We start from the raw sequence: 26,104 nt of genomic DNA, 5'->3' as shown, positions 1-26,104 counted from the left end.
CAAGAAAAGACCAAAGTAAAGAAAGGAAGGGATGTGTCAGAGAGACAGATTTTGATGGCTGGGAGAGTTTCTAACTGGACCTAAGTAGGGACCGCAGAAAAACAAGGATACGTCCTAGTCCTTTCCCGCATACTCAAAGCATTGAGACATTCTTGGGGGTATCAGAAAAAATAATGGTAATTTCCTACATCAGCTTATTCAAAATCCAGAGGGAAGAGAAACGGGGTCCCAGCATCTGAGGAACCCACACCTCCTCTCCTACCTTGATGGATAATTCATGAACCTGTCGCGTTTCCACCCCCCCACCTTCCCCAGATGTCCCTTCCGGAAGCCCAGGGCCGCAGTCCTCCGGTTTCAGCTTTGGCCCCTAGCGGAACCCGCCTTCACTTCCGCCATAGCGTCACATCCCCTCTTCCCAGTCGCTGGGCAGAAGCTATTTCCGCCCCGAGTTATCGTAACTTCTGCCCTGAATATATCGCAGCGCTAGCGGCGCCGGATGTGTTCCAGCCACTCCCGGAAGTGACTCGGCTTCTGCACGCCCCTCTTTCTCCATTAGCGCCCCCCCTACATTGCTATTTCCCTCCCTCCCCCCTTTTCGTTTCCGGCGCTCCCGCCTTCTCTCCGCAGAGCTCTTCTCTGAGCCTGTTGGGGGGAGGGAGGGGGGCGTGGAGGAACTGGGGTTCGCGGGAGCACGAGCTGCAGCACCACTTCCGGGTGAGTGCAAGGGGAGGGCGGCAAGGAGGGGGGGCCACCCACTACCTCGCGCCCCCGCCCTGCGGGTGTCTCGCGCGCGTTCCGTGCGTGTGAGTGTGTGGGTCTGTCTCGCGCCAGAAGTGCGTGCCCGCGCGCTGCGCCTTGCGCTTTTTCCCCTCCCTCGCCCCTTCCTGGTCCTCCCACCCCACTCGGCTCCCTCCTTTCCCAGCAAACGCCGCCCCTCCCGCGCCCTGGCTCAGGCTCTGGCGCCGCCGCAGCCGTCGCCGCCCGGTGAGTCTCGCGCCGCTACAGCCGGCGCGCGCCAAGCTGCTTGCTCCTCCCCCCTCCCCTTTTCCTTGGGCAGGCGGGGAAGGGGGGGTCCACGATGTGACTGTGTGTGTGTCCGTCCCGGAACCGGAAGTGGTTGTGGAGGAGCGGGCGATGGGAAGGAATGGGGGGGTTTAGGGGGCGGGTGCCTGTCTGGTGGGTGGCAGAGTTCAGCTCCCTGGAGGGGAAGGAGGGACGTCCCAAGGAAGGGTCTTTGAGAAAGGGGTAGGGGACGACATCAGGAGAAGGCTCCCAGGAACTGTCTCAGGGGAGCGAAGGTTTTGAGGGGACAGCTGGGGTCTCCAGTAGATAGACCACGGTGCAGGCTGAGGGAGGTACTTCTTGGCACAAGGCCTCGGGTAGGCAGGGGGCGAAGTCCTCGAAGAAGTGGGGGGAAGGCTAGAGGAAGTGGCTGGGCCTGAACTGGCACTGTGCCTGCCACAAGGTCTTGTGCATCCCCCAGCCCTCAGCTTTGCCTTCTGAAGCCACTCCTCAGGGGCAGAGACCCTCCTCCTCCTCCATCTCTAATGTTCTCTGACCCCTGGTTACCTGTGGCCTGGGAACGAACAAGGACCAGTCTCTGAGCCTAGGAGTGAAACCCAAACGCTGGTGATAGAATTCGTCTTAGTTTCTGGGAACTGGATTTATTTCTCTCGTATCCACGTAGAGGGTAGCACTAGACTGCTGTTATTATATCCACCCGTCTTTGGATTGCTGGTTGGGGGGTCTGCCTGCCTTCCAGACTGACTGCTGACAAATAATTCCTGAGGTTCTCCACAGTTCTCTGGTGGCTGCACCCTGCCTGGCCCCTGTAACCTAGACAATTTGTTTACAGAAAGTTCAGGAGCCCTGGAAAGGAGAAGGAATAAGACGGCAGGAGGAAGAGAGAGAGAGGGTAAGATAATTTTTGGGTTAATGGCTTTTCTGGTTTTGGGGGAGAAGGGGTCACAACCAAATGGGGCGTGTGTGTGTTTCACAATGTGATAGAATACTTAAAGTAATAGCAGTTGTAATGCTGAGATTGTTGTGGGAGAGAAATCAGTTTTTTTCTTTTATCTCTTGAGGGTCAGGAAGTTTTTGTGTAAAAAGTTGGCGCTATACCCCATCACTTTCCATTCCTACTAATGCTCATCAGGAATGAAATATGAAATGCTCAGGTGAAGCCACTGAATAGTGTTGCCTTGTGTCCAAAGGGGAAATTTTTATTCTGCTTTGGGACACAAAGACCCTAAATGCCAATATAGTCCTTATGGAATTGCTTTCCTGTGTCTGGAACAAGCAAGGCTGAGTTTAGAATGGAGTTCCTATCCCAAATAGTCCAGTGGAGTGTTAGAAGTGGGTCTGTGGAGTGATTAGAATCTGTGACACAGGGTTATTTGAATTTGGTATGGCAAGATGAAATTTTCAGGGGAAAAAAAAAAACTGCTTCATGGGTAGTTTGGAGTGAAGTGGATAAAACTGTACGGAGTAGACTCCAGAAGTAGGTCTGGAAGAGTTTCGGGTAGCCTGAAAATGACAGTGAGTGGACCTAAAGAGTTTGAGTTCAGAACTTATGATCCCAGAGGTTGGTTTATAAAATGCCCTGTGGGTTTCTGAGCCAAGTTGTTGATTAAATATTGGGTACATATCTCTTCTTCTCCAGTCTTATTTATTTATTTTGGCCTCACATTCCCCAGATCCATCATTTATAGTGGAACAGACAGGGCAAGGAGAACCACCGTGCCGTCCCTCCCACAGGATGCAGGGTAAAGTGGTCCGGTGGTGCCCAGGCTAGAAGCTGTTGGCCCAGGTTGCCAGCTGTGTGGTGGTAGCAGTCCTGTTTAGTCTGTTTGTGTATGGTGTGATGATGTTTCCCAGTAACATTGGGGTGCATTTGTTCTGAGTTACTTGTACTTGGAAGAGTTTATGGATACTGGCAGGAAAGCCTCACATTCTACTGGGATGGCCCTTCTTGAATGTCTTTAGACCCTGAGAAAAAGAGATTTTGTTTCCTTTTGGAGAAAAAAAAAAAAACTTTCTCTGTGTTTCTTCATTTCAAGTCTTGAGCTAAGGTAACCTTTCTGCAGTTGTGTGTTTTGGAATGGTTTCTCAATAGTGTCTTAAGTTCTTTCTGTAGTTGAATTCAAGTTGATTGTTTTTTTCCATCTTTTTCTTGTTGATGCTACTTGTAGATGATTTCTAAACCAGAGGCTATAGATTTGTTACTTTTGGGTAGTTCCTTTGTAATTATGTAGTCCTTATGTAATTTTCATTGATTGTCGCTAATAGTCCTCATCTTGTGGAAGTGTTTCTGTAACTCTTCCTTTCAGGAGCACTTGGGGCATTTCATTCTTTCTCTTTTTTGTGCTGCCTTTATCTCATCACCATATGCCTTACAAACTTATTTATACAGGCCTCATCCTCTTCCATCCTCCATCCTGATAGAAACCTAGTAAAATGGTTAATTCATCCACTTAAATAGTTAAGAGTCATCCACTGATATAGGACCTAGAATTAGAATTCACAAGTCTTGGCCGGGCACGGTGGCTTACGCCTGTAATCTCAGCACTTTGGGAGGCTGAGGAGAGCAGATCACCTGAGGTCAGGAGTTCGAGACCAGCCTGGCCAACATAGCAAAATCCCGTCTCTACTAGAAATACAAAAATTAGCCAGATGTGTTGGCAAGCGCCTGTAATCCCAGCTACTTGGGAGGCTGAGGCAGGAGAATTGCTTGAACCCAGGAGGTGGAGGTTGCAGTGAGCTGAGATGACGCCATTACACTTCAGCCTGGGCAACAAAATGAGACTCTGTCTCAAAAAAAAAGAATTCAGAAGTCTTGATTCCCAAGGCCATTCTCTAGCTACTGAAATTGATGAGTGTATTTCATGGTTTTCTAAGGGTTGGTTGTGTTAAGGGAATGCTGTTTTCTTGGGAAAAGAAAATCATGCTTTATTTGAAAAAACAACAGTAAAAAACAATTAGTGGGTTCTGGGAAAGAGATGGTGGTCTTCACCATATCTGCCAAAAACACCTGCTGGAGGCCATGTCATCTTTATCCCTGGATGGTTGGTAGCATTATGGAAGGATGTGGTCAGATAGACAAAGCTCTGGTCCAAGAGTTCAAGTCCTACCGTGTTTCACGACTATTATTAATACTTGATAGTGTCTCTCTTCTTTATCTCCTGAGGGCTTCTGAGATTTGAGATTGGAGAAGGAATATGTAGTTCCTTGTGTCTCTTAAGAGGAAATTACTCTCCAACTTAATTAGAGTAAACCTGCCTTCTTTTTTTTTTTTTTTGAGACTGAGTCTCGCTCTGTTGCCCAGGCTGGAGTGCAGTGGTGTGATCTCCTTTCACTGCAACCTCCACTCCACCTCCCAGGTTCAAGCAATTCCCTGTCTCAGCCTCCTGAGTAGTTGGGATTACAGGCACATGCCACCATGCCCAGCTAATTTTTTGTATTTTAGTAGAGACGGGATTTCACCATGTTGCCCAGGCTGGTCTTGAACTCCTAAGCTCAGGCAGTCCACCTGCCTCGGCCTCCCAAAGTGCTAGGATTACAGGTGTGAGCCACCTCGCCCAGCAGTAAACCTCCCTTCCTATTAACAGAACAGTTGAGGCTTGGTGCAATAGTAAAGTTGATATGAGAACCCAGATTTTCAGCCTGCCAGCATTTTTCTTTCCGCCAAATTATATCTTTCCTTCTCTTCTGTTTTTTCTTTTCTTTCTCTTTCTCTTTTTTTCCTTTTTTCTTTTTGAGACAGGGTCTCACTCTTTTGGCCAGACTGGAGTGCAGTGGCGTGATAATGGCTGACTGCAGCCTCGACCTCCTGGGCTCAAGCAATCCTCCTGCCTCAGCCTCCCAAGTAACTGGGACTACAGGTGTGAGCCACCATGCCCGGCTACTTTTTTAATTTTTTGTAGAGACGTTTTAATTTTTTGTAGATACAGGGTCTCCCTATTTTGCCCAGACTGTTCTTGAATTCCTGGGCTCAAGTGATTCTCTTACTTTGGCCTCCCAAAGTACTTTCTTTAAATATATAGGCATAATCATTAAAATTGGCACTCTCTGTGTAGACATGAGTTTTCTGTGTAACATCAGTGGGCTTCTTTGGGTGATAAGAATGTTGATATGTGCCTGATTGAATGTTGGGATGATTTGGAGAAATTTCCTCCACGAAAGATAGAGTAAGCGGTAAAACAGACAGTAAGCAGATATTTGAGTGATCTGGCCCCAGAACGCCCTGTTACACAACTCTAGGGGGCGCAATTTACATTGTATTCTAGCAATAGTTTTGATTCTTAGCTCTCCATTGATCTCATTTCAGGAGTACAAAGATGAAGTCAGCCTCATCAGTAGCACAGTGGCATAGCATTTCTCAGGTGTCATTTTGCTGGTAAAGGTTGCTTATAGTTGGATGAGCAGTTCTCTCTGTGGTCTCCCTTTTGGGCTGACCTATTTATTGGAAGCTGGTAACGCATATGTAGTGTCTTGTCCTTGGACCAGACACACCAGTTTATTGGACGCAATAAACTAGGCATCCAAGTAAGTGGAGGGGCTTTTTATTTATTTTCCTTTGTAAAGTCCGGCCTCTTTATTCAGGCTCTGTCATCCTAAAGTAAGTTATCTTGGTAGCTAAGTGAGGTTTCACAGAATAAGGAATATGACCTTGAACTGCATGTCATTTTGCTGTTATCAAAAACTTCAATTTTGAAAACAGTTTTTGAGAACTAGCTGGAAAATAACATAGTTAATTCCTGGAAATATTCTAAATTTTATTTCCTGGATCAAGCCATAACATCAGAAAGTGTGTACTACAGTTATATGGTTTTGGTTCCTTGTAGAACCCCTTTCCTTAACTTGCCCTTTGGTGCCTGGATTCACATTCCTGCTTTGCTGTTTACCGTTGGACTCTGTGCCTCCAGTTTCCTCATTTCAAATGGGAATTACAGTACCTACCTCATTGTTGCAGGGACTAAATGATGTAGTAGTTGTAAAGTGCTTAGAACACTACCTTGAACACAATAAGTGCTTAATAAGTTTTAATGATAATGATAGTGGTGATATTGTCCACCAGTTTTTTTTTTTGAGACGGATTCTCACTCTGTTGCCCAGGCTCGAGTGCAGTGGTGCGATCTTGGCACACTGCAACCTCCACCTCCCAGGTTCAGGTGATTCTCCTTTCTCAGCCTCCTGAATAGCTGGGACTACAGGCGTGCGCCACCATGCCTGGCTAATGTTTGTACTTTCAGTAGAGACAAGGTTTCACCATCTTGGCCAGACTGGTCTTGAACTTCTGACCTTGTGATCCACCTGCCTTGGCCTCCCAAAGTGCTGGGATTGCAGGCATGAGCCACCGTGCTCAGCCTCCTCCTTCCTACGTTTTCACATCCATAGTGCATTTACTTTACTTCCTTGATTCTTTTTTTTTTTTTTTTTTTTTTTTTTTTTTTTTTTTTTGAGACAGGGTCTTGCTCTGTCACCCAGGCCGGACTGTGGTGGTGCAATCTCGACTTACTGCACTCAGGTGATTCTCCTGCCTCAGCCTCCCAAGTAGCTGGGACTACAGGTGTGTGCCACCACACCTTGCTAATTTTTGTATTTTTATTAGAGATGGGGTTTTGCCGTGTTGGCCAGGGTGATCTTGAACTCCTGAGCTCAAGTGACCCACCTACCTCGCCCTCCCAAGTGTTAGGATTACAGGCATGAGCCACCACACCCAGCCAACTTCCTTGATTCTTTGGGGAAAATTATACATTGGCCCTTTCTTTCGTTTATTCTCCCTCCTAATTATTATTTTTAATCTTTTTTTTTTTTTTTTTTTGAGACAGAGTCTTGCTCTGTTGCCCAGGCTGCAGTGCAGTGGTTAGATCTCGGCTCGCTGCAACCTCCACCTCCTGGGTTCAAGCAATTCTCCTGCTGCAGCCTCCTGAGTAGCTGGGATTACAGGCGTGTGCCACCATGCCTGGCTAATTTTTGTATTTTTAGTAGAGATGGGGTTTCACCATGTTGACCAGGCTGGTCTCAAAGTCCTGACCTCAAGTGATCCACCTGCCTCAGCCTCCCAAAGTGCAGGAATTACAGGCATGAGCCACCACACCCATTCTCTCCATCTTAATTCTCTACTTAATTCCCACCATTTATCACCACTTTTATCTCTTGTCTGTCATTTCTTTCCACTAGAAGGTTAGACAGGGATTATGGATTAAGACTTGAACCCCTAGCATTGTCTGCAAAATCTATATGTAGGTAGTCTACCGTTGTTCAATTCATTAAATATGTAATTGTGTCTTAGGTGATAAAGTCGTATGTTGGGGATATTTGTAAGATACAGATGTAAAAGATGTGATTGCTCCTTCCCAAAAAGTTTGGCAAGATTGAATTCTCTTAAACTGTGATCTGATTGTATCTTGATTCTGTTGCCTGAAAATGTGAGACTCCCATCTTTGCTTTGTTTTGTTTTTTGTTTGTTTTTGAGACAGGGTTTCTCTCTGTTACCCAGGCTGGACTGCAATCTCTACTGACTTCAGCTTCTGCCTCTCGGGCTTAAATGATTCTCCTGCCTTAGCCTCCCAAGTAGCTGGGATTACATGCACCTGCCACCATGCCTGGCTAATGTTTGTATTTTTTGTAGAGATAGGGTTTCACCATGTTGCCTATGCTGGTGGACTCAAGCAATCTGTCCACCTCAGCCTCTCAAAGCGCTGGGATTACACACGTGAGCCACCACAACTTGCATGTTTTGTTTTGTTTTGTTTTGTTTTGGAGTTGGGGTCTTGCTCTGTTACCCAGGTTGGAGTACAGTAGTGTGTTCATAGCTCACTGCAGTCTTGAACTCTTGAGCTCAAGCAGTTTTCCCACCTCAGCCTTCCAAATACCTAGGATTATGGGTATGCACGACCACACTCACCTCTTTTTTTTTCTTTTTCTTTTTTTTTTTTTCAATTTTTTTTTTTTTTTTAGAGACACGGTCTCAAATATATTGCTCAGCCTGGTCGCAAACTCCAGACCTCAAGTGATCCTCCTGCGTAGGCCTGCCAAAGTGTTGAGATTACAAGCATGAGCCACCACACCCAGCCGTAAGACCCCTTTGTAAAGCTATGGCTGGAAGGACCAAGTTAGTACCTGTGTCAGAGACTGATTAGTTTTATTGTGTTTTATAACTCAGAAAACAGAATTGATGTATACTTGATCTTTGGTCATTTAATAGCGAGCCTGTTTATGTGAAGCTGTCGTAGTCACAGATTTGGTACATTGCACCCTCGCTACTTTTTAAAAAGGCTGAAATAAAGTTTTTCCCTTTATAGATTTTATGAAAATTGGGGGTGCTGTTTAATAGAACAAAAAAAGTGATGTTTTCTATAAAAGGATAAGGAACAGAGTTATGTTAGAGTAATTTTCAGCTTCGGCGCCTTTGTTGAAGATCCTTCCCTGTTTCCTTAGTACTTAAAACTGAGTTTCTGTGTCCGGCCTACCCTTTAGCTCTCAGTATCTTAGTGTTTGCCTCCAGTGTATCCTCAGTGGGTCAACTTGCCTGTCACGGGTCTTCCCCGCCTGAACCTTGGTTGTGCTTTGCTCAGAGTAGCAGCCTGGTAATACTGTGTATTTATTTACTTTTTTTGTTACTCGTTTCCCCATTTCACCAGTCTCACACTCTCTTATTTGCCTTTTGTGGGGCTCTATCTTTGCTGGTCCAGGATTTTGGGAAGCTACTCTTGACCAACATACTGCCAATTAAACCTCGCCAGGAGAAGTGATCAGAATGTGAAACTGGGTGGTGGGATGCCTGTGTTCTGTACCCATCTGTTATTTGTTGGCATGATTCGGAGGGGTTACTTTTCTTCTTGTTTCTCAGAAAGTTTTGTTTTTTTGTTTTTTTTTTTTTTTGAGATGGCGTTTCACTCTTGTTGCCCAGGCAATGGCGCAATCTTGGCTCACTGCAACCTCCGCCTCCTGGGTTCAAGCAATTCTCTTGCCTCAGCCTCCCAAGTAGCTGGGATTACAGGTGTGCGCCACCATGCCCCGGCTAATTTCTTGTATTTTTAGTAGAGATGGGGTTTCACCATGTTGGCCAGGCTGGTCTCGAGCTCCTGACCTCAGGAGATCCGCCTGTCTTGGCCTCCCAAAGTGCTAGGATTACAGGCGTGAGCTACCATGCCCAGCCGGAAGCACAGTTTTTGAGAAATAGGAAGCAGGAGTCTGGCACTGTGTGTGTATTCTGGCCTACTATCATGCCTATTCTGCATCCCTTTGGAAACCTGGGTTACTACTAGTGCCAGGACACTTTCTAAAACTAGAAATGCTTTGATTCTCACTGCTCAGCGCAGCATGTGTGGTGCCCAGTGTAGCACCGTGGGTGTTCTTAGACCTTGGTGGGATTGGTGGGGTGTGGTCTTCAGATAGTAGTTGGTACTCAAAATATGTTTTGATTCTGATTTTTTTTTTTTTTTTTTGAGATGGAATTTCGCTCTTGTTCCCCAGGCTAGAGTGCAGTGGCGCAATCTCAGCTTACTGAAACCTCCGCCTCCCGGTTCAAGCAATTCTCCTGCCTCAGCCTCCCAAATAGCTGGGATCATAGGCATGTGCCACCACGCCCAGCTAATTTTGTATTTTTAGTAGAGATGGGGTTTCACCATGTTGGTCAGCCTGGTCTCGAACTTCTGAGGTCAAATGATCCACCTGCCTCAGCCTCCCAAAGTGCTGGGATTACAGGTGTGAGCCATCATGCCCAGTCTTCATTTTTTAATTTTCTTAGTCGTATTGTGTTCTGGCCTGGAACCTTCTCAAACTACACAGAACTGTAGACATATTGGTTGGAACTCTTGAAATTTTTATTGGCTGGGCACGGTGGTTCACGCCTGTAATCCCAGCACTTTGGGAGACCAAGGTGGGCTGATCCCTTGAGCCTAGGAGTTCAAGACCAGCCTGGGCAACATGGAAAAACCGTGTCTCTACTTTAAAAAAAAAAGAAAAAAGAAATTAGTCCGGCATAGTGGCACACGGCCTGTAGGCCCAGCTCCCTGGGAGGCTGAGCCTGGAAGATTGAGGCTGCAGTGAGCTATGATTGTGCCACTGCAGTGTAGCCTGGGTGACAGAGTAAGACTCTGTCTCAAAAACAGAAAAAATAAAAAATAAAATTTGTATTTCAAGGAATATAGTTTTGAAGAATAAGAGAAAGAGGAGTCATGCTAGGTACTGGCACCTGGCCGTTTTCAAGTCAGTCAGTGATTTGTTTTTTTTTGGTTTGTTTGTTTGTTTGTTTGTTTTGAGACGGAGTCTCGCTCTGTCGCCCAGGCTGGAGTGCAGTGGCGCGATCTCGGCTCACTGCAAGCTCCGCCTCCCGGGTTCACGCCATTCTCCTGCCTCAGCCTCCCGAGTAGCTGGGACTACAGGCGCCCGCTACCACGCCCGGCTAATTTTTTGTATTTTTAGTAGAGACGGGGTTTCACCGTGTTAGCCAGGATGGTCTCGATCTCCTGACCTCGTGATCCGCCCGCCTCGGCCTCCCAAAGTGCTGGGATTACAGGCGTGAGCCACCGCGCCCGGCCAGTGATTTGTTTTTTGTGACCCTAGCTACATCATCTCCCCTCTCGTGACCTCAGTTTCTTTTTGCCAGCAAAGGAAAGTAATACCAGTTCTTCTTTAGGGGGCATGAATAACATTGTGTGAGTAAATGCGATACGTATAAGTTCTTTCACAGTCATGAAGTAGGATAGCCTCTGTTGGATGGGAATACAGTGACAAGGGGCTCTGACCAAGGTACTAATGTGCTAGACACTAAGTCTTGACTGCCAGTCCCCAGCCATGTGATCAGGTGCCAGAGGAGACCAGGAACTCTTCAGTTCCCCTTCTCCATTGCTTAGCTTTTTCTGAGTAATTCCTGAGTGTGACATGTTCTCTCATTTTTTCTTCAGGTAGAATGGAAGAATCTCACTTCAATTCTAACCCGTACTTCTGGCCTTCTATCCCCACAGTCTCAGGTCAGGTAAGTGGTGTTGCTTTCTTGCTCTCTCCAACTCTCAGTAGTAAGTTCTGTTACTATGGAGACTGAAGGTACACCACATGCTGTTTTACTGGGTCCCCCACCCCTAAGAATTATCTAGTGTTTCTGCCTGGGCTTCTCTCTAGAAGGCCAGAGGTATGAAGTGCTCATCCTTGATCCCTAAGGAGGACAGACACTGAAGTGTGCTCACGAGCAAGCAGAATCAGCCTCTCAGGCTGAAGAGGGTGCTCCCTTCCCCTTCCTTTTCTCTTAGATCGAGAACACAATGTTCATCAACAAGATGAAGGATCAGCTGTTGCCAGAGAAGGGCTGTGGTCTGGCCCCACCTCACTACCCCACCTTGCTGACAGTGCCTGCCTCAGTGTCCCTGCCCTCAGGCATCAGTATGGACACAGAGTCCAAGTCAGACCAGCTGACCCCACACAGCCAAGCGTCCGTTACCCAGAATATCACGGTGGTCCCTGTGCCGTCTACAGGACTGATGACTGCTGGTGAGCAACTCTGCTTTTCTCCAATCTGAGGTGTTGATCTTCCATGATCAGTACCCCAGGCTGGAGGGCTCCAAGGACATGGGGAGTGGGATATGTGTTTGATTATTCAATCAAATTTTTATTAAGTGCCTACTGTGTGCCTAGCAATGTGCTAGGCATTGTGGGGGATACAAAGAAGTAGAAGATGCGGTCCCTGCCTTTGAGGAGGTGACATTCTTTCCTTCTCTGAATCAAGGAGTCTCCTGTTCTCAGAGGTGGAGAAGAGAAGGGAGTCAATCAAGGGGTAAATCTCACTGTTACCAGGGGGGTGGGGACAAGGGTTAGGAGACCATTATTTTTCTACAGGGTTTGGGGTTTCCTGTGTACTCTGGGTTGGGTCGGTGGGGGGGTGAGGGGTTAATTAGACAATGATCTGGGGGAAATGAAATAGGATTAGGATCAGGACTGAACAACATGACGCCATCTCCTTTTTCTCCCAATCCTAGGTCCGGGTTTGGTAATCACGTCCCCCTCAGGCTCTCTTGTGACCACAGCATCATCAGCTCAGACCTTCCCCATTTCGGCTCCCATGATTGTCTCAGCTCTTCCCCCTGGCTCACAAGCCCTGCAGGTTGTCCCTGACCTCTCCAAGAAGGTAGCATCGACCCTAACCGAGGAAGGAGGCGGAGGTGGTGGTGGAGGTGGCAGTGTGGCTCCTAAGCCACCCCGGGGCCGGAAGAAGAAACGGATGCTGGAATCAGGGCTGCCCGAGATGAATGACCCTTATGTCCTCTCCCCTGAGGATGATGATGACCATCAGAAAGACGGCAAGACCTACAGGTAAGACTCAGAGCCAGGGGCAGGATGGGGTGAGGATCCCTGGCTTGGTGATTCTCCCTGTACCCTCATTGTGTTCTGCCCCGGTCAGGCGCTACACTCTGACAGCTTCCCAGCTCTGGGCCACTTGCATGTCAGGTGTCCCATCATAGGATAGGAGGCAGAGCTGCTAGCATCTTGTTAGGATGCAAAGACCCATTTCACCCTTTCCTTTTTTTAACCCTTGTTTTGGGGGTCGTTAACACTGACTAATTTTTTAGTAACAGAGTAGAATTTCTCTCTTGTAATAAGGCTTTATGCTGGGTTTGAGACTCTTGGCTGCAGCTCCTTTTTACATATTCCATTCCTATTTTTCTAAGAAACCTTTCTAGTAAGCACCGAACCTATGTGCCATCCACCAGTTCCTGGGTCGCATTTGAACACTGAGCCTGCCTTACCCTGCATGGTTGGGATGATGGGAGGGGCCTTCATAAGAAGGTAGGAGGAATAGGATGCCTCCCCCTTTGGAATATGTACTTAAAGAATGACTTTGCTCACTTTTTAATTTATGAAAGTCATTTTGATTCTCCACTTCCTCTAAGTTCCCCTTTACCAAAAAGCATTATATGCATATTTGCATGTGATACTCTACAAAAATAATTACATAAGTAAACTCCCTGCCCTTTGAAAGTTGAACATCTTTTAATCCCTTTGAGAACTGTCACGTGCCCTAGTGGGTTTGGGGAGTTTGGTAGCACTGTATAGAGTGGGATAACTACTGTCACAGCTTTGATATAGACAGGGGCAGATGTGCATGGCTGGGAGTCTGGGTCTGTCCTTAGTTCCTTAGTGTGCCCAGATGGGCAATGTTGTTCCCATTTTAGGAGCGAAGGGAACTGCGGCACAGGAAATGGACAGAGCCTTGGGCTCATGGATTCAGTTCCCGGCTCCACCACGAATTTGCTGTGTGACCCTGGGCAAGTCCTTTTCCCCTCTCTGGGCCTCAGTTTCCTCATCTGTAAAATGGGGATAATTCTGTTTATGCCTCCCGTTTGTTGGGAGTATATATCAGATAAGATTTGAAATGTTGGGAACTTCAAAAGAAAGTTAAGAAATAGTTATTTAGCATTTATTTTTATTTGTGTTGTATAGTTCTACTATGGAGAGTAGCCTACAGAGTGTTTAAACCGCTCTTTATAAATGAAAATGAGAGGAGTGTTGCTATGCAGAATTGAGCACTGCAGAATTCCAGCTCATAATCCAAAAGTTCATTGCAGCTTTATTATTACAGGTGTACCCCACTTTATACAATAAAAGTGTTCCTGGAAAATGTTTCCATCATATCATATTATAAAGGTACCTGACAAGTTTGATTCATTTAAAGGCATTCTCTTATATATCAGTTCATAAAATTAAAATCCCTTTTAAGTTATCATATAGAAATCTAGATTCTTATGTGTTTGTTTAAAGTGAGGCCATTGTGACATGGAGATACATCTATATACAATTTGTAGAAGTAGTAGAAGGATGCTTTAACACTCTATAGAGCCCTTCTAATGGATCAGGGTCCTCTCATTCTGCCCTTTCTTCACTGTGACCCACATTAAAGCTATCTCTGGACTTTCCAAACTGTATATATTAAAAGAAATGCACATATACAGTTGGAAGAAAGCCTCATGGGGCTTTTCACACATTCAGTATTTTTGGAATTCCTGAATGACCATCCACCCAGGTGACTACAAAGAACTTTGAAATTGAAGGGAGACTTATTGTATCCTAGGTAAACAGAATTTCTTCAGAAACTCAGAACTCTTGACATTCCAAAGAAAATTTTTTTTTTTTTTTTTTTTTTTTTTGAGACGGAGTCTCGCTCTGTCACCCAGGCTGGTGTGCAGTGGCACAATCTCAACTCACTCTAACTTCTGCCACCCAGGTTCAAGCGATTCTCGTGCCTCAGCCTCCCGAGTAGCTGGGACTACAGGTGTGCCACCACGCCCAGCTAATTCTTTTGTATTTTTAGTAGAGACAGGGTTTCACCACGTTGGCCAGGCTGGTCTCGAACTCCTGACCTCAGGTGATCTGCCTGCCTCGGCCTCCCAGAGTGCTGGGATTACAGGTGTGAGCCACTGTGCCTGGCAAAAGAAATCTTTTTATCACAGTGAATTTCTGTTTTGATGCATGTGTGGGTCAGCCATACCCTCTTCAGTGGTCAGTAGCATTTGACTAGGTATTGGGGCAGTTGGGTTCTGTTACTCTGGGCAAGTCAACATATCTCCCACTCTTTGTTCCCGTATATAAAATGGGAAGATCAGCCATGCCTTCATCTGTCTTGTAGAAATGTTTTGAGGCAAAGTCAGAATATTTGAAATTGTTTTGAGCATTTTAGGAAAAATGGATGATAATTCAAAGTGGCCATTGTAATCATTATAATCAAGGCCATTGCATTGCATGCTTCCAAGGGGCCCCGTTCTCATTGTGTTGGATGTGAATGGTGCCCCTGGAGGAAGGCACCCCATGATATGGATGCTGGCTTTTCTATCCCCTGCTGACTGCCACGACTCTCCAAAACTAAATTTCTTTCCAACCACCCAGCACCTTGCATTAGAGGACTCTCTTACTTGACTTCATAGGATTTTCAAGTTGGAAATATTTTAATGATCTCCTTGGTCAGTCCCTTCCTGGCAGATGATTCCAACCTCTGCTTGAATACCTCTGGTGTTAGGAATCTTAAAGTAGGCTGGCATCATGGCTTTGTAGTGAATAACTGCCCTTTGGCAAATTACTTACTTTCTGAGTCTTTGTGTTCCTTTCTGTAAAAACATGGATAAGACTTGCCAGGTTGTGAGGAGTAGAAACAATGTGTCTGAAGTGCCTAACGTAGTGCCTGGCACTGTCAGGCATAACAACAAATGGCAACTATTATCATTGTGGTCATCATCATTATTATACCTAGTGTCTTCTGAGATTGCTCATTCCCTTGCCAGCACATTATAAATGAATTTAAGTTTTGCAAGTTCTCTTATTGGAAACTTTGACTAAGTGGGTTATTATTATTTTTTAAAATTAACCTTAATGTTAAGGGCAGAATTGTGTATTGAACACCCTCACACGCAAATTGACGAGATTTTATTTGGGTTAAAATAAATATGTTCTACCTGTCTGAGAAATTGTAGCATCAAGGGAAATTAGTTTGCAACTTTAGTACAGTTGCCCTTCAAGTGACAATGTGTCCAGCTTCTAACTTCAGTCTTAGTGAAATATTTACTAGCATGAGCTTGTCCATCAGCACTAAGGCTTAAGATGAATGCAGTTTTATTACTGGAGAATACTTGGCTTACCTTTGACTGTCCTAGGCATTTGCTGGCCCTTCTGGGGGCAAAAATTTATCTCTCCATTTCACAGACCAGAAAATTGAGGTCTGTTAATGAGCAAGTTTGTAACTGAAGCCTGAGTAGAACCTAGGCATCCTGATTCCCACTGGTTGTGTCCTTTGGATTATGCTCACTATAAACAGAGCCTCCCCCTCTCTCCTGCAATGATTGGGCATCTCAGACAACTGCCAGGGATCAATAAGCTGGTAACTAAAAAATTCTCCTGAGATGAAAAAAGTGCAGAAATCATGATCCCACACCATCTGAAGCCTCTCTTAAGAAGATAAGTTAGGGAGAACCCAAAGAAGAGGGACTTGTGCTAATTGCCTGGCTTCCAGGCCATTGCCTTTTCTACCAGCTCCCATTTTACACTGGTGAATTGTTTACAAAAATGAAAGATAGCTTTTACTCAGTAAAGTCTGAATAGTTGTGGCTTAACTTGCTCAGAGGCCTCCTTATTGATATTTGGTGGACAATACCAGAGTGGAAAGGATTACCAGCTTGGGATGAGTGAAAGTACGATCAGGTGCTACTGATGTCAACCCAGAGTGCTGACACTGGCTCCATGTGCTAGGGAAGAGGAAAGGTTTAGCGTGGAAGATAGGTGTTTTGTAAACATTTTTCTCCCAAATGCTTGAGGGATGGCACCTTCCCCTAGCAGCTACGTTGGTCATTGCAAAAGTGGTTTTCACTTGATTGTCAAGGGGCTGTGGGCAAGGGGTGGGTAGATGATGGATGCAACATCAGATAAGAGGGTGGAGAGCAGACATACATGGTTCGAAAAAGCCCCTCCAAATAATTCTGATACTTCCTCACCCCCATCCCTCTAGGAATAGCTGCCAAAAAGGAAGTAGGGGAAAATCGGAGGGAAAAAAATGATCTATGGAGACAGGAGAGGATCCAGTTAGTTGTTCCTCATTATCACCTAGGGGTCTTGAGGAATACAGAGGCATGTGCTTCATACATAGGAACATCAGAGCAAGGAATTCCTTAAATGTTTGAAATCAGGCTGCAGGCAGAAGGCAAACAAGTTAACTGATATTCCTGGCCCATTGAAATTCGCATCTGCCCAGAGTTCATACTGTTTTTCTGTTTTATCTGGTTGAAATACATTTTTGCACATCGAGGCAGTCCAGTCATTCAGCAAACATTTATTGAATATTTATAATGTGCTGGGCACCATGTTAGAAGCTTAGGCCATAAAGATCAATATATAGAGCTCTACTCTCAAGTTGGAGTAGGAGAGACCTCAGATAGGTGGGCTTCTCTTGGAAGTAGAGGGGAGGGTTCAGCCACACCTTGATGGGAAGGGTTCTAACCATTGCCCTCACTTGGCTCAGGTGCCGGATGTGCTCACTGACATTCTACTCCAAGTCGGAGATGCAGATCCACTCCAAGTCACACACCGAGACCAAGCCCCACAAGTGCCCACATTGCTCCAAGACCTTCGCCAACAGCTCCTACCTGGCCCAGCACATCCGTATACACTCAGGGGCTAAGCCCTACAGTTGTAACTTCTGTGAGAAATCCTTCCGCCAGCTCTCCCACCTTCAGCAGCACACCCGGTAAGGCTGCTCTTGGTTTACCCCACCACCTGGCCGTGAACCCTAAGACCATGTTGCCTGCACCTACTCCTCTCTCCACATGTATTTTTTCTTTCCCTTTCACCTTTGCCCATTGGTAGCCTCAACCTCCTATTACTGTCTGTGGAAATTATATATCCTAGCTATTTGGGGGGCCTTGAAAATTGTGGTCTCCAATTCCAAAGTCTGGAACAATCTTTGTGGTTTCTCTCTGTGTCTGTGTTTGGAAATCTTCTGCAGAGCAGGCCTGCTTTTACTATATGCTTCAGTTCAGAGCCAAGGTGTGCATTCAACTTCAGGTCCATGGGGAACAGGCGGTATTGGTCTTTGTTCAGATTACTATTTGGAAGCAGGGTGTCTGTGGTGAGTGTGTTAACCTTAGGAGAAAGCGGAGGGTTGATGAGATTGACCACTTTAAGGTTACCAGGAGCCATGGGTTGCAGCTCTTCATCATCTCACTGCCATTCTAGCCACCGACTTACGATCAGCAACAACCTAGATCTGGGTGTCCTCTTCATTTGCCTATCCAGGCTGGAGTGTTTTTGGGAGGAGGGAGGAAGGGGGTGCTCTCATCCGTCAAGCAACATCATTTCACCCAGCAGAGAGCTGAGCCCCTGGTGTCGAACTGCTTCCTCCTCCCCCCTTCCCTCCTCTCCTCTCCGGCAGGATCCACTCCAAGATGCACACGGAGACCATCAAGCCCCACAAGTGCCCGCACTGCTCCAAGACCTTCGCCAACACCTCCTACCTGGCCCAGCACCTCCGTATCCACTCGGGGGCCAAGCCCTACAACTGTTCCTACTGCCAGAAGGCCTTCCGCCAGCTCTCCCACCTCCAGCAGCACACACGGTAAGGGAGAGTGGCGGGCTACTGACCCCGCCCCGCTGGCATGCCCTCCCCACCCCCGCCCCGGACACACACAACAACCCGCATGCGGGGGGCGGGGGAGAGACCTGGCTGGAGGAGAGACCTGGCTGGCATCTGGGAGAAGGAAGACCAAACGACATTGGAGATTCAAGTGGACACAGAGCTTCTCTGGGGCAAGAGCTACGTCGGGGAGCTGCAGTGACTATATGATATTCACTGATCCATGGGAGACAGACACGTACCTGGAGTGGAAACAACTTTTCTCTAATTTTCCTCCCTGAAAATACTCATGTACCCATCTTGGAAGATTTGCCCCTTGATGGCAAAACAGAGGCATTTGAGTGGAGAAGACCGTACCTCTAGCCCTTAGGGCACCAATTATGAACAGGAAATAAAATCAGACATTAGCTGGGCACCAGCCTGGTGACACCCACAGCAACAAGCAAGGCTCTGAGGGATACCAAGAGTAGAGAACAAAAGAAAACACGTACTAAATGTTCAGAGAGAATCAGCAAACAGAAAATGAAAACGCTCATGCTTCATAAAGATGCCCAGTGTTTATCCCGTGAATCTGGAGTGACTAGGAAGAAGGGAACCTGCCAACTAGAAGAAGTGATGATCTTTGGTGCTATCTCAAGTTGAACTGGAGTCCAGACTTACAGGCCATAGACCGTCTCACCCGGCTTCTTGTGGATGTGATGATCTCACCTTAAAGTGATCAGACATCTTGCTTTGAGAAGAGGAGGAGTCAGGCTTTCCTCACAAATAAGAGACACGTCCTGTGATGTTTTTGAGATTTTATACCAGAGGTCCCGAAAAGCACCTGGTCTTAGAGATGGTTCTGAAGTCGCTGATGAGGAGCGGGTGTCACTGCACCCACAAGTCCTTGGCTCATCTTAGCAGAGGGCCCTGTGGTGTTGGGGAAAGAGGTCACATTGGTACTAAACTAGGCATTTCCTGCCATTAGGGGGCTGGGCTGCAAAAAGCACTTAGTTTTCATGAGTTTCCATTAATATCACTACTACTCTCCACAATCAGTGTAACTCTGCTTTTCTTTGTTACCATAACATTCTCTGGAAGTGATGCTCAAGGCTGAGGGGACTGTTTCTGGCTATAAGGTGGGGCCAAGGAAGACGCGTTCTGCTTTTCTTTTTCCTTGCCATTGTGTTTATCTTGTGTTCTTGAATGTTCGTTAGGACAGTTACTGTAGGAGCTGACTTGAATGCCAAATTGTGGGCTGCCTGTTCCTTGGGTGCCAAGTCCTTAGTCTCTCCTCCCCCAGCAGAGGAGCCTCAGCTTGAGCTGAGTGATGCAGGCATTGACCAGAAGCAAATCATCAGTACCTGATCCACATCAGAGAGGAAGGCTGGTGCCTCTTGGAGGCCCATCTGATGTGCCTCCTTAGGAGAGCAGGATTGGCCTGGAGAAGATTTGTTGAGCCAGTTCCTAAATGGTCTTGCTGACATTCTTTCCCTTTCTTCTCTTATCCTGTGCAGAATCCACACTGGTGATAGACCATACAAATGTGCACACCCAGGCTGTGAGAAAGCCTTCACACAACTCTCCAATCTGCAGGTAAATGTTCCACCCTCCACACAAGACCTTGAGTCTGAGACTTGGGGCCATTTGAATAGTATCGTGGTTCTCAAGCGTTTTCAGGACTCCTTTACACTCAAACATTATTGAGGGACCCAAAGAGTTTTTGTTTATGTGGGTAATAGCTGTCTACATAGACGTTGTAAAACTGAAAAGCCTGAAAAATATTTATAATAGTAATCTGTTTAGAAAGAACAAAAATAAACCCATTGTGTGTTAACATAAATAACATATTCCAAGACCCTCCAAAAACAACTGAGTGAGAAGAATGGCATTATTATACATTTTTGCAGGTGTCTATTTTTTATTTTCGGGACAGGACCTTGCTCTGTCACCCAGGCTGAGTGCAGTGGTGTTATCATGGCCCACTGCAGCCTCAGCCTCCCGGTCTCAAGTGATCCTTCCACCTCAGCCTCCCAAGTAGCTGGGATTCTAGGCATGCACCACCACACCTGGCTGTTTTTTTCATTTTTGTAGAGATGGGGTCTTGCTATCTTGCCTAGGCTGGTCTCGAACTCCTGGACACAGGCCATCCTCCCGCCTCAGCCTCCCCAAAGTGCTAGGATTGCAGGCATGAGTCACCGCACCTGGCACAGGGGTCTTTAATGTCTTAAGCTAGAAGATGAGTAGATTCTCAGATCTGCTGCATCTGGCCTATTGTGTTATCACACATCATGTAATCTCTGTAAGGGTTACATGTAAAACATAAAGCACAATGAAGCCACTTGAAATTTTGAGGGGAACAAGATTTCAGTTAGGTTTTTCGTCTTTGTGTTTGTGTGTGTGTGTGTGTGTGTGCGCACGTGTGCGTGTTTGAGACAGAGGCTCGCTGGGTCACCTAGGCTGGAGTGCAGTGGTGTGATTTCAGCTTACTGCAACTTCCCAGGTTCAAGAGAGACAAAGGCAAACATTGTCTTATTATTTTGAAAAGATTTGGCTGGGCGCGGTGGCTCACACCTGTAATCTCAGCACTTTGGGAGGCTGAGGCGGGCAGATCACCTGAGTTCAGGAGTTCGAGACCAGCCTGGCCAACACAGTGAAACCTTGTCTCTACTAAAAATACAAAAAAAAATTAGCCAGGCCTGGTGGCATGTGCCTGTAGTCCCAGCTACTTGCAGGCTGAGGCAGGAGAATCGCTTGAACCCGGGAAGCGGAGGTTGCAATGAGCCGAGATTGTGCCGCTGCACTCCAACCTGAGCGACAGAGTGAGACTTCATCTAAAAAAAAAAAAAAAAAAAAGTTTTGACCCTGTGGGCCCCCTGTGAAGGTCTTAGTGTTCCCTAAAGATCCCCATGCCTCACTTTAAGAACCACTGGACTGGTGAGACGGGCATAAGCTGTCTTGGGATCCTGGTATGTGCTACATGAGGTATGCTTCCACCCTTAGCCTGTAGCTTCTCAAGTTTCATTTGAAACAATTTCTACTTTATTCAGATAGAGGGAGAAGCTGGGAGGCCTGACACCTACCTTTTTGCTTTCCATCAAGGTCAAGGGGGCAGGAGGGAAGAGTACAATGTATTCATTCTGGTTTCTCCCAATTTTCTCAGTCCCACAGACGGCAACACAACAAAGATAAACCCTTCAAGTGCCACAACTGTCATCGGGCGTACACGGATGCAGCCTCACTAGAGGTGCACCTGTCTACGCACACAGTGAAGCATGCCAAGGTGTACACCTGCACTATCTGCAGTCGGGCATACACATCAGTGAGTGCTCCGTTTCTTCTCTCCTTCCTCATAGTCCTCTAAGAGTACAGTCCACTTCACCCCGTTTTCTGGGTAGAGATCTGTTGCAGTGAATACCCTGCCTCCCTAGCTCCAACTTAGCAGAACAGGTAAATATTCAGAAATTAATTAGACCCATTCTGAGGAATTTAGGGGATGCCTGATCTCCTAATCCTATAGAGACTCATAAGCTTAATTCTTCATTTTACTTAAACATAAGGCAAAATAAAGCCACTTGAAATTTTGAGGGGAGCCGGATTTCAGTTAGGCATTTTCTTCTTCTTTTTTTTTTTTTTCTTTTTGAGACACAGTCTCGCCCTGTCACCCAGGCTGGAGTGCAGTGGTGTGATCTCGGCTCGGCTCACTGTAACCTCCACCTCCTGGGTTCAAGCGATTCTCCTGCCTCAACCTCCCAAGTAGGTGGGATTACAGGTGCATGTTGCCATGCCCAGCAACTTTTTGTATTTTTAGTAGACATGGGGTTTCACCATGTTGCCCAGGCTGGTCTCAAACTCCTGACCTTAAGTGATCCACCTGCCTCAGCCTCCCAAAGTACTGGGATTACAGGTGTGAGCCACTGCACCTGGCCCAGTTAGATATTTTCCATGAGACTCCAGAAAAGGTTGTAAAGTTGTTTCATTCAGGGGTCTTTGAAAAAAATAGCAGCTCATTCCTTTGCCAGTTGAATGTTCAGTGACTTCTAAAGGTTCCCCCCTTTTTTTTCTCAGTAGTGAGCCACTGAAAGTGCTACTTGAGTTTTGCTCAGTCTTGGCTCCAGAAAACCAGTATAAAGCTTACTCTGCTTACAGCAGAATCAGAGCCTGGGGTGCTAGTTACAAGTAATCTCTTTTCCTTCCTCTTTATCCCTCAACTTCTTTTTACCATCTCCCTCAGGAAACATACCTTATGAAACATATGCGCAAACACAACCCGCCTGATCTTCAGCAACAAGTGCAGGCAGCAGCAGCGGCGGCAGCAGTGGCCCAGGCCCAGGCTCAAGCTCAAGCCCAGGCTCAGGCTCAGGCTCAAGCCCAGGCCCAGGCCCAGGCCTCCCAGGCATCACAGCAGCAGCAGCAGCAGCAGCAGCAGCAGCAGCAGCAGCAGCAGCAACAGCCACCACCACACTTCCAGTCTCCTGGGGCAGCCCCCCAGGGCGGGGGTGGTGGGGACAGCAATCCCAACCCTCCACCCCAGTGTTCCTTTGACCTGACCCCGTATAAGACGGCGGAGCATCATAAGGACATCTGCCTCACTGTCACCACCAGCACCATCCAGGTGGAGCACCTGGCCAGCTCTTAGAGATCCGTGCTGCCACCCACTGGGAAGAGGAAGTAGTAGTCCTGGTGTCTTCTTTCTCCAACTCTTGGTGGGAAAAGTCCTTTTCTTCCTTGACAGGCCTTGGCTCCATCTCCTTGGGCCTCAGTCACGGCTTTCCTTCACAGGATACCATCCTTTTTCTGAACTCTTCTTCAAAAGGAACATCAGCCCTCCTGATTGCAAAGGAATACTGAGCTGATGGTGTCATCCAGCAGCCTCCCCTCCCAAGCAAAGCTTTTAAAATTGGGGGTTGGTGCTCAAGGGAAGGATTTGCTATGACCTCATAGAAACTTGTCCAGTGTGGTCACTTACCCTATCCTTACCCTCCTTATCCTCAAAGTTTGGGCTGATGTAAGACTAGAGGCTGGCCCTCCCAGATAACAGAGAAAAGGGAGCCCCAAATGCAACCAGCCTCTTGTTCTATTCTTGCCTGCAAAAGAACAGAGGTTTCTCAAATGCCTCAGTCCCTGAGAGCCATTTCTTCCCCTACATCGTCTCACTTTGCTTCCTATTGACTGCTGGTAGAAGGAGATTTGGGGTAGGGGCTAGACCTCCTTTTATTTGAAGGGGGCAAGGGCTGAGATGTGGTCCCCAAGGGGCCAGAAATTCCCAAGTTGGTCACAGGTGGCTTAGAAGTGTGGGTTATGGTTTTATGGATTTCCTTGAAGCCTCTCTCCTTCTCTGCCTACAAAGACCCTATACTCTCAGTCTCCCCAACCCACCCCCAAGGAGCTGTGGGAGGCTTTGTGTTATCTGTGAAACTCCAAAACAGGGGTGTTGCGGAGAAGGGAGAGTTCAAGGCAAACGCAAGGACTGGACTTAGCTCCCTAGGTGCCACAGTCAGATGCCGGACACGGATTTATATATAAATATATATATATAAATATATTATACCCACTCATCACGGCCATCTTCGTTGTAACCATTTCTGTGTTTATAAATGCATTATCTCTGAGAATTTTCATATTTGATGTTTTGTTTATTTTTGTCCTTTTTTTCCCTCTCTCCACCCCTGTCCTCTAGCCACAGCATTTTTCTTTTTGTCTTTTTTTTTTTTTTTTTTAAATCATGGCAGATTTCAGAGGAAAGGAAATTAAAAAAAAAAATCAGGAAACCAGTTGTTATAAAGTAATTTAAAAATGAAGAAAAAAAGAAAAAAACTTATGTACAAACCAAGGGGTGTTTTTAGAACATTGTATAGAAATAAATTCATGTAAAAGGATCAGAGGCAGTGGAGCTACTGATGTGAGCGAGCATGCGGAAAAGGTATTTGGGGAGATGTCCAAGAACAGTACTGAGGATTTATACCAGAGTGTGTGTGTGATGAACAAGTGCTTGTGTGATGATGCCCCATTTGTGCAATTCTCCAGTCATGGAAGGATACAGTTTCATGATGTCTCCAGTGAAATCCTGGTTTATGAGGACTTCTACATACACATTCTGTCATGGAGATTGCATTGCCTAAATATGTGAGAGCAAGGCTTTGGTTATGTGTTAACAAAACAGCTAAGCTCCCTATGGAAGAAAAATGGAAGCCTCTTGAAAGGACTTACACTCCTGCCTGAGTCTGTGGAAGAGGGGCTTGCAGTTGGCAATGTGTATACATATGTATATTTGTTACCTTGTGGAAATCATAACCGGTTAAGGGGTGCAAGATTGATTTATGCAGGAGAGCTGTAGTACTATGGAGTAGAATGTGGTCATGAAACCTGGACTTCAGCCCTTTGCCTACCATCAACCAGTGTTGGCCAGGGTGCTTCTTCAACTGTTAGTGAAGGGATTGGACTAGGTAACTCTGGATACCTTTTTTGAGAATTAAGTAACTTGCTTTAAGGCTGGGTGCGGTGGCTCACGCCTGTAATCCCAGCATTTTGGGAGGGCGAGGCAGGCAGACCACTTGACGTCAGGAGTTCAAGACCAGCCTGGCCAACATGGGGAAACCCCATCTCTACTAAAAATACAAAAATTGATGGCCATGCACGGTGGCTCACGCCTGTAATCCCAGCACTTTGGGAGGCCGAGACAGGCGAATCATGAGGTTAGGAGCTCGAGACCAGCCTGGCCAGTATGGTGAAACCCCGTCTCTACTGAAAATACAAAAAATAAGCTAGGCATAGTGGTGGGCGCCTGCAATCCCAGCTACTCAGGAGGCTGAGGCAGGAGAATCTTTTGAACCTAGGAGGCAGAGGTTGCAGTGAGCCAAGATCGTGCCATGGCACTCCAGCCTGGGTGACAGAGTGAGACTCTGTCTCAAAAAAGTAAAATAAAAATACAAAAATTAGCCAGGTGTGGTGGCACGCGCCTGTAGTCCCAGCTACAGGCTGAGGCAGAAGAATGACTTGAACCTGGGAGGCGGAGGTTGCAGTGAGCCGGGATTGCACCGCTGCACTCCAGCCTGGGCCACAGAGCGAGATTCTGTCTGAAAAAAAAAAGGAAAGAAAACCTTGCTTTAAGCACCGAAAAAGTTGTGAAAGTTGTGACCAAGCTCCCACATCCTGAGAACTGGTGGTTCTCTGGGACTGCTGGCCAATAGTACTTGTCATCTAGTTGGGCTGGGATAAATAAAGCCCACTTAATTTAGTGCTAGATATCCTGTGTGGGCACCTAAGATGGTGTCTCAATATGTTGTGTAATACCAATGAATGTATCACATATGACCAAATACGCCAATGTTTCTTAGCTCCCTGAATATTTACTGCTTTCTTCTCCCACTCTCACCAACTCTTGAAAAGGCCCTAATGGCCCTAACTTCATCACCAGTATTAGAACTAGAATCTACTCTTTTAATGGATACACTCACACTCACTTATTGCAACAACCCTATAAGGTAGTTAGTATTCTCATTGTATAGTAAAACAGGCACAGAGATCAAGTTACCGAAAAGCATGACTTTTGTAATCAGAGCAGTTTCCCGGATTCTATTGCTGTATCTTACTACCTGCACACTAGTAAACCTGAGGTTTACGGGCTACAGATCCTTTCAGCACTGATACCTCCACCACTCTGCAGCCCCTGAACCCCCTCCTCCAGCCTGCTCTTACTGTCCAGATAATGTTTCAAATACATCCCTGCATCCATCTCAAAGCAAAACAAAGCAACTTCCAATCCGCCCGGGGGTTGGAAGTTCCTCTTCTCCACATATTTGGTAGAAATTATATAGCTGAAAGTCTGTCTCTTTAAAAACTTGCCATAAGACATTGGTAATTCTTATGAAGGATGTGTGAGGGTATGAAAAGTGTGAGGGGTGGCAGCTATCTCTAAGATACTATCTTACACCACTATTAGGTTATGGCCTTTGTGTTGGCAGTGTGTTGGCAGCCTCTCATACCCTTGACTGCTTTCCATTCTGATGAAAACCA

General features: G+C 46.4%; 1 protein-coding gene across 20 annotated transcripts; it reads left to right on the top strand.

Annotated features, from left to right (window-relative positions):
• The first annotated feature begins 489 nt into the window (after window positions 1-489).
• On the top strand, window positions 490-23,967 carry ZNF384 (zinc finger protein 384). 20 transcript variants are annotated; one of them, XM_016922849.4, is made up of 13 exons: window positions 608-714; window positions 923-984; window positions 1,856-1,915; window positions 10,914-10,984; window positions 11,256-11,493; window positions 11,729-11,776; window positions 11,979-12,312; window positions 13,173-13,265; window positions 17,000-17,224; window positions 17,909-18,091; window positions 19,606-19,684; window positions 21,252-21,410; window positions 22,323-23,703. In XM_016922849.4, the coding sequence occupies exons 4-13, from the start codon at window positions 10,919-10,921 to the stop codon at window positions 22,725-22,727; spliced, it is 1,830 nt and encodes a 609-aa protein (XP_016778338.3). In that variant the 5' UTR covers window positions 608-714; window positions 923-984; window positions 1,856-1,915; window positions 10,914-10,918; the 3' UTR covers window positions 22,728-23,703. The 20 variants fall into 20 exon arrangements, with proteins under 20 accessions (XP_054520000.2, XP_009422965.4, XP_003313501.4 ...); XM_009424690.5 differs by lacking the exon at window positions 923-984 and having other exon boundaries at window positions 510-714; window positions 22,323-23,967; XM_009424691.5 differs by lacking the exon at window positions 608-714 and having other exon boundaries at window positions 757-984.
• The last annotated feature ends 2,137 nt before the right edge of the window (window positions 23,968-26,104 follow it).

This window comes from Pan troglodytes, chromosome 10, assembly GCF_028858775.2.
Source record: "Pan troglodytes isolate AG18354 chromosome 10, NHGRI_mPanTro3-v2.0_pri, whole genome shotgun sequence".
Lineage (NCBI taxonomy): Eukaryota > Metazoa > Chordata > Mammalia > Primates > Hominidae > Pan > Pan troglodytes.
This window is presented reverse-complemented; position numbering and strand designations above follow the sequence as displayed.

Bases quoted from the DNA above. Each gene is read 5' to 3' on its own strand.
- ZNF384 (XM_009424690.5), top strand. From the start codon at position 10,919: ATGGAAGAATCTCACTTCAATTCTAACCCGTACTTCTGGCCTTCTATC. The intron at 12,313-13,172 runs GTAAGACTCAGA...TTCCCATTTTAG, and splicing joins AAAGACGGCAAGACCTACAG to GAGCGAAGGGAACTGCGGCA. The intron at 17,225-17,908 runs GTAAGGCTGCTC...CCTCTCCGGCAG, and splicing joins CACCTTCAGCAGCACACCCG to GATCCACTCCAAGATGCACA.